Here is an 8632-nt window from a genome sequence, read left to right on the forward strand (position 1 = left end):
TTGCAGAGTTATTCTGAGAATTAAATGAGAAAATCCGTGTAAAAGACTTTATATCATACCTGGCACATAGTATGTGCTCAATACATTAGTTTTATTTCAGTTATTTCCAGTGACATATAAATAGTGGAAGCATGGCTGAGAATGACAGTTGATGAATTTAGAAAATGTGAATTATAATGTCCTCTGAAAGAAAGTCATCAGTCAGTGGATCCAAAGATTAGGTTCCATTAACCTTCTTTCTGAGCTTTTCGTTATCTATTTCCATTCTCACTCGAGTTTCTCTTTAGAACTCATCCTTCGGATGTAGTGCATTTAGTCTTGGGTTGTTCGTTTCTTAATCTTCTGTTCAGTTAAATTTTTTTTTTAAGTTAATTACCTTTTATTTTTTTTAAATTTTATTTTATTTTTAAACTTTACAAAATTGTATTAGTTTTGCAGAATCATATCGTGTGTGTGTGTGTGTGTGTGTGTTTGAGGTTTCACAGCTTTGATGGTCATTGGTTAGTCCTCATCCACATTAACTGTAGGTTTTTTAAAGTAGTGAGAGGTACATGGCTAACCAGTGTATAGAGCTGATGTGACTCTTCATGCTCATTACATTTTCTGATCAAGAGGACGTGGACGTGGTGTGAAACATTGCTTATTCCTTTGAGCCAGACAGCTTTACTAAGACTGGTGTCAATGTGCACATCTGGAGTTTCCATCTTCTTCATGGCAGATTTCTGGATCCATTTGAGTACCCCAGGAGCACACTTCTTGAAGGCCACTCTCTGGATGCACTTGTGTGTGTTGATGGTGTATTCTCTGGTCACTATCTTGTTCATTGCAAGATGGCCCTTCCTGCTCCACTTCTTTGCAAGAGCCATCCTGCTGGGTCCAGGTTAAAAATGCATAGGGGTTCTTTGTATTTCCTGCATGTCCTACAACAGTTGTGAGCACATAGGTATATATTAGATACCAATAAAAGCCTAAATGTATTTGTAGAAGTCACATAAGAAACATTTCCTAGCAATAAAGAAATCTTATAATTGCTGAGATCTTAATCTAAGATTGTAATAAAAGTTGGCTTTAAGCATACAACACCTTCTTAAAGAATTTGGCATAAACTACACTGCCTAGACCTTTTTCAAATAAATACAAATTGGAAAGCAGGAGTTGTATGTTTTGGGGCTGCCTACTGATGTAATATTAACTATTTCTGGTATAATGGCAGGCTGTCTCCTATATAATCAAAGGAAAATGTACAGATTGACAATTCTTCTAGCTATTCGAATGTCACTTAAAAATAAAATTGATGGTAAGTAACAGGCATTTTCCATGTGTTGGTTATTTTGACCTGATGGATTTGCAAATTTCTTACCAGCACAGAAAATAAAAACTGCTGCTTATTTTTAAGTACAAGTCTTGTGTGCTCCAAATGAAGTCCCATTTTTTTATTGATTCATTTATTTGTTTGTGGTGTTAGAAAACCACTTTGCAGTGAGCATGAGGGAGAATACTTATTAGGCTAATAACAACAGAATCATAGAAATGAGGCCTGTAGACAAATATGCCTCTAGAGAAATGAAGTGGAGTTACAGAAGGTTAAGAATCTGTAAAGATCAATGGAGGCCAAGAGCTAAAAATAGATAAGCAGTTTGGAGAAAAAGAAAAGTGAAAAGAAAAAACATCAAGAAACCACTAAGTGTTTAGGATAGCTATTTTGTCTTTGTTCCCTAGTGAAAATCTAAAATTTCATTGAGATAGTTACACATTCCTCCAAATAGATCATTTTTATTTTGCACAGTGTCTAAACTCCTGTGAGTGTCTTTTTCACTTCAACAGGCTCAATCACACACACACACACACACACACACCCCGGGCCTTTGACTTCTATAATGAAACACATCATCAAGTTGAAAGGATAGCTAATTCCATAAAATGTGAATTAGTATAAGTAATTGTAAAATTACTTATAGTAGTAGTAAAAAAACAAAGGTGGCTATAATGGAGAAAGCTGATTCTTATAGTAAGATACCTGTATCCAAATGGGAGAGTTCTAACTATTAATATTGAAACATCCTCTTGTGATTTGGAAAATAATGAATCATGCTTTCTTTGACTGAAATATAGATGTTTTGATGAGAGTTTTGTTCCTGATTTCCTCTCAGTTTTCAGTGACTTATCAGGCAACATATTTGCTCTTTTTCAAAAATACCCTTATAGTTTTTAAAATTTATTTTTGGCCACCAGCTTGCAGGATCTTAGTTCCCCACAAAGGATTAAACCCTGGCCCTTGGCAGTGAAAGCCTGGGGTACTAACCACTGTACCACCAGGGAATCCTACTACACTTGCTCTTTATGAAGGCATTTATTTGGTATGGAATAAGAAGGCCATGTTGTAAAACCAGGCAGTTTATTTGCCTATGGACATCTCCATGTTTTATCTATCATTCTTGTCCCCCAAATCCCAAAGGAACCCCAGAATTCATGTTCTGTGTTCTAGAAAAATAGATCAAAATTACAAAAAGGCTATGCTTTTTGTTTTTCTCAGTCTCTAATATTCATAATATTGTTGACCCCAACCTGTAACTCACCACCCATTATTAGAGTTGGTTCAGTTCAGTTCATTCTCTCAGTTGTGTCCGACTCTTTGCAACCCCATAAACTGCAGCACGCCAGGCCTCCCTGTCTATCACCAACTCCTAGAGTCCACTCAAACTCATGTCCATCAAGTCGGTGACGCCATCCAGCCATCTTATCCTCTGTCGTCCCCTTCTCCTCCTGCCCCCAATCCCTCCCAACATCAGGGTCTTTTCCAATGAGTCAACTCTTTGCATGAGGTGGCCAAAGTACTGGAGTTTCAGCTTTAGCATCATTCCTTCCAAAGAACACCCAGGACTGATCTCCTTTAGGATGGACTGGTTGGATCTCCTTGCAGTCCAAGGGACTCTCAGGAGCCTTCTCCAACACCACAGTTCAAAAGCATCAACTCTTCCACGCTCAGCTTTCTTCACAGTCCAACTCTCACATCCATACATGACCACTAGAAAAACCATCAGAGTTGGTAAAGAATAGTAAAATGTGATATTTGTGCATGAGTTTACCCTTTGTTCTCATTGACATGTTACAGTTTCAGAGTTTTTTCATATCCTTACTATATCCGTGGTTAAACAAGCCCAGTCTCTGACCTTTGAGCTTGAGGAACTTGGATAAGGATTGGGATCTGTGTAGCATGCTGTGTGAGTCGATTCAGGCTACCATTTCTAAGTATCACAGACTGGGTGCCTTAAACAACAAAACTGTGTCGTCCCACAGTTCTGAAGGCTAGAAGTTGGAGATAAAGGTGTTGGTGGGGTTCATTTCTACTGAGGCCTCTCTCCTTGGTCTGTAGATGACTGAATTCTCACTGGGCCTTTACATGGTGTGTTCCTCTATGGTTGTCTGTGTTGTAATCTCTTCTTATAAGGACACTGATCATATTAACCATACAGTCTTACCATAATCACGTCTTCAAAGGCTCTGTCTCCAAATCCAGTTACTGAGGTAATCTGGGGAATTAAGACCTCAGCGTACGAATTTTGAAAGGACACAGTTCCGTCTGTGACACACACACCTTTCACCAACGTGGTGCAAGACTCTCTAGGCCACTTTATCTGTAGAGAAAGAATATCTGTTTCAAGTCATTTTATTTTTCCCGAATCACATTGATGTAAATATTTGTGGTTCAACATACGGTTGGCACGGAGAAGGCAATGGCACCCCACTCCAGTACTTTTGCTTGGAAAATCCCATGGATGGAGGAGCCTGGTAGGCTGCAGTCCATGGGGTCACTAGAGTCAGACATGATTGAGTGACTTCCCTTTCACTTTTCACTTTCATGCATTGGAGAAGGAAATGGCAACCCACTCCAGTGTTCTTGCCTGGAGAATCCCAGGGACGGGGGAGCCTGGTGGGCTGCCGTCTATGGGGTCGCACAGAGTCGGACACGACTGAAGTGACTTAGCAGCAGCAGCATATGGTTGGCAAGCCAGAAGTGCCTCAGAGATTTAAAAAAGTGTTTTAGATACTCCAACACATTTGGTAGGTAGTCCAATCCTATTGGACAGCCAGCCTGAATTTCTAATCTACACCCACATTAAATAAAGGCCAGATATTTTTTTTCCCACTCTCCACCCTGTACCAACTGAGACAGAATTACTTGGGGAAAAATTATGAGTAGAAGAATCAAGGAGAAACTCCAGATTTCTCTTCCTAAAACTCTTCCAGGCTTTCATCTAAAGCATCTTTATATATATATATATATATATATATATATATATATATATACACATATATATATATACACACACACACACACACACACACATACATATATATACATAAAATAATATGTATCATTTATATATACACATATACATATATAATATAAATAATATATATTCAAAAATATATGTTTTTATTTTCTAAAACTCTATTATCACAGTGAGAATGACATAACACATTTTATTATATAACATCTCTTCTAAGTGCCTGCTACAAATATCTGAGATGTCATGTTCCCACCCACCCTTCTCTCTCCTTCCCCACCCCTCCCCCAACCTCCATTTCCTTGACTCTATAATTCCCTAATTCACACATATGAGGTGGCAGAGTCAGCCTTCAGTAAACTGATTGCTAATGCAATTCATTTCCCAATCATCCCTCTGTGATCACTCTGAGTCATCTGATGAGGACAGTGAAGTTAATGAGGACACGAAAAGGAAGAGAAGCAGGGAAGGATGATGAGAAGGAAAAAAAGCACAAGACTGAGAAGCACAGGGAAAGGGGGCAGGCTATGACCTCCAGGAGGGGCACCCTGGAGCCTGGAAGTGCGGGGAGAAGTGAAAGCTTCTCCCTGTGACCCTCAGCACATTAGGATGCAGCCGATCACATCAGCCAATTGGATTTTCTGACAAAAATCTCAGTGGAAGCAACAATGTTATTCTGAAGATAATATGTGTATAGGAATGATTACATGGTTTGGGTATGTTATTTCCTTGCTGTGAAGAAGAATATCTTATTTATTTATAGATGTAGCACAAGCCTCACACACTTTCTACAGGTATGAGGGTTCACTTTTAAAATATTAGAATCCACCAATGTGGAAAGCCTCAAGGTTGTAATGAGGAAGATGCCTTTTTAAAAAAAAAATTTTTGTTTTTAAAGCAGACCAAATGGTGCCAGCTGTCACTGGGGAGAACTGTGTAGTTGTTTGCAGGTCTTGGTGCTTGGTAAACTGGTCCAGTGCTAATAAAAAGGAATTGCAGGAAATTCCCTGGTGGGTCCAGTGGTTAAGACTCTGCACTTTCATTGCCGAGAGTGTGGGTTTGATCCCTGGTCAGGGAACTTAGATTCCACAAGCTGTGAGGTACAGCCAAAACATAATAATAATAATAATGAAGGAATTTCAAAAGCATGTTTTTCTACTTGATGGCCAGAAGTAATTTTAATAGATTGTTGAATTCTGTCTCAAGGGAAGCCAAGAACATACAGAAATCATTTTCAGTTGTTAATAATTTTGTTGCTGATGGGAATTGTAAAGAGGATTTGTTGTAATAATTTTAGGACTTATTAAAGGGACAGAGCTGGGAGCTGCGAGGATTAAGTACTTCCAGCGAGTTCACTAGCTGGTCCCTGGGAAACTGGGATTTTATCGGTCAGGAAAAAACACACCCCCTGTGCCTGTCTGAGTGGCATAGGTGTTAAAAAGAACCTAGGACCCCTGCAAGGTCAGAAATCAAAGCCTGGTGACAGATCAATACTGTAAAACACCTCTCATCATTCTGAATGCTTTCTCAGCAAAAGTGAAAAACACTCTAGCAGTGAAGATCCTGGGTTTGGCTCTGGCAGTTATTTATTCCATGGTCCTGGACAAAGTGCTTCACTTTTCTCTGCCTCAGTGTCTTTATCTGTAAGAATGGCAGTAACAGTAGCAACTACCTACCTACAATAGCATTTTGAAGCTCAGAGAAGATGATATATTGCAGTCATACAGCACCAAGCCTATGTGGAGTGAATGCTCAATAAATGACACTTCTTATTAATATTTTTATTGTTATGCTTAAAATCTATGTCTGCTTCATTATACATGTTAGAAAGAGATACCCAAACTTAAATAGTATTAAGAAGAGAATAGGCTTAGGCCTTGAAATGTGATGGTATACATTGCAAAATAATGGGTCTGCAATTTGGAAAACAGAAATTTACAACATTTTCTGTGAGGAATAGCGTGTGATGTTCTAATGCTGTTCAGTTGCTTGAACTATCTAGATACTGAGTCAAGATATATTCTCATATGTTCTTTCATTCTTCTTGTACCTTTGCTTGTGCTAAAAAAAATATTGTCCCTAGCCAAATAAGTCTGTGGTATTTTCCTTGGTTATTTTTAAAATGTAAAGTTTATATGATCAGATTGAGCCCTTTTTACTTTTATCCAGCCTGTTTCCTAAAATTAAATATCTGTAACCTTTCCATTGAATAAGCAGGGTTCATGGGGTGTAATTATAAAGCAACTTTATTTTTGTCTCCCAGTATCTCTTTAAATTTATTCTCTGGGGCTGCTTCTTTCATTAGCCTTTGAGAAAACTTAAGGGAAGTCCAATGATTTTGATGTCCACTTTTAGGTAATAAAACAACCTTTTGTCACTAATTAATTTTTCCTGTCAAAATACTACATTACATTTGAAGGTACAGCTTCTCTTTTCTTCTAGTTTGCTTGCTGCAGGCTGGTTGCAAATGGGTGGGTGGGTGGGGATTCTGGTTGATTTGCTCTTTCTTTTTCTCTTGTGTGTTAATCCCACTCCCCCCAAAGAAATTCCAGACCCCTCTGACAGCTTGAAGAGGCAGAGGGTAATGAAGACAGGAATATTTTTGCTTGCCTGCTACTGTTTGGTAATCTAGCCTCCATGTGCTCTAAATCTGGCAGGCATTTAAAGCTGAGTCTTTGAGGGGCACCTTCTTGGGTTCGTCAGAGACCCTGGGGCCCTTTGCCTCTCTTCATCTCATTGAAGGGGCTCTCTCTCACTTTCAGTTCCTTTGAGAGGGCAAATGCAAATCTGATTACCCTTGGCTGACCGGCAACTCCTTCCTTAGCACCTAGTCATCTGCTGGCACTTTCAGCTTCTATCTGTTCCTTCAGTGGACTCTCTTGGGTAAGACGGGAGATGAAGCTACACTAAGTCGCTCATGTATAGACGTGTTTCTCCCAAATTATTCCAGGAAGGTATGTGACCCCCAGTGAAGCGACCTTTCTTTTACTCCTGTTTTAAAGCAGCGCACTAGCCGGATGCTGGACCCGAACATCACTTAGGGGGGAGTCTGACTCTTATCCAGTTGTTGCTGCACCTCTGTGAGAAATAGGTGAAACTTCTTAGGTGGTCTCAATGTATTTCTTTCTCTAGGTTTGGGAAAAGCCATCACAGCAAGTCATTTTTTTCCCCCAAATTCCTCTCACTACTTTTAATCTTTTTATATCCTCAGTTTTGTCGTGGGGTTAAGAAGAGGTAAATAGGTTATTTTTCTTTGACTCTTAACTTAGGGGTAACATTCTGTTTTTCTGGAAAATACCATTATTATGTGGGTGTATCACATGACAAGATGCTTAATTTTAGCTCTTTTATAACTGTGTACCAAGTCCCATTTTTTTCTTTATATTATCTCATAGAGATATATAAATACTGTGGTAAAAAGCACATGACATAAACTTACCTTCATAACAATTTGTAAATGTACAGTTCAGTGGTTAAGTATATTCACGTTGCTGTACATTATGGACCACGTTTGAAACATCTCACTGTATGTTGAAAGCAATCCTACTCTTTCTGTGACTAAGCTGAGCGCCGAAGAATTGATGTCTTTGAACTGTGGTGTTGGAGAAGACTCTTGAGAGTTCCTTGAACTGCAAGGAGATCCAACCAGTCCATTCTGAAGGAGATCAGCCCTGAGATTTCTTTGGAAGGAATGATGCTAAAGCTGAAACTCCAGTACTTTGGCCACCTCATGCGAAGAGTTGACTCACTGGAAAAGACTCTGATGCTGGGAGGGATTGGGGGCAGGAGGAGAAGGGGACGACAGAGGATGAGATGGCTGGATGGCATCACCGACTCGATGGACGTGAGTCTGAGTGAACTCCGGGAGTTGGTGATGGACAGGGAGGCCTGGCGTGCTGCGATTCATGGGGTCGCAAAGAGTTGGACACAACTGAGCGACTGAACTGAACTGAACTGAAAAAAGCATTTTGATTATAATATTGGTTGTTAGATGCTTACTCAAGCTTCTTCTTGTACAGGGAACTGGTATCAGGACAGACATGGCCCATAAGGAGACAGAATCTCCTGAATGTTCAGTTCAGTGGCTGTAACAGCACCCAGCCTCATGGAGATTGTCATTGCAAGGAGAGAGAGGTGCAGAAACAACTCTTGACACAACTTCATGCGTCTCCTCCATCTCACAGCTCCCTATTAACACAGCTCGAGTATTCCTAGTCTGCCTACTTCTTTTGGAACTGCTGCTGTCTGCTTACTATTTTCCTCTCCTTCATGTATTGTTTCTTTACCCATCAGAGTTTGGGTTTCCTCATAGTTTCTGGTTCATCATACAGTAATTTCTATTT

At 39.6% G+C, this 8632-nt stretch overlaps 1 protein-coding gene across 1 annotated transcript; it reads right to left on the reverse strand.

Moving 5' to 3' along the window:
• Positions 1-494: 494 nt before the first annotated feature.
• On the reverse strand, positions 495-866 carry LOC102392200 (60S ribosomal protein L31-like). Its single transcript, XM_044937265.1, has one exon. It carries the CDS (start codon positions 864-866, stop codon positions 495-497), a length of 372 nt encoding a protein of 123 aa, XP_044793200.1.
• Positions 867-8632: the final 7766 nt, after the last annotated feature.

This window comes from Bubalus bubalis, chromosome X (assembly GCF_019923935.1).
Source record: "Bubalus bubalis isolate 160015118507 breed Murrah chromosome X, NDDB_SH_1, whole genome shotgun sequence".
NCBI classification, from domain to species: domain Eukaryota; kingdom Metazoa; phylum Chordata; class Mammalia; order Artiodactyla; family Bovidae; genus Bubalus; species Bubalus bubalis.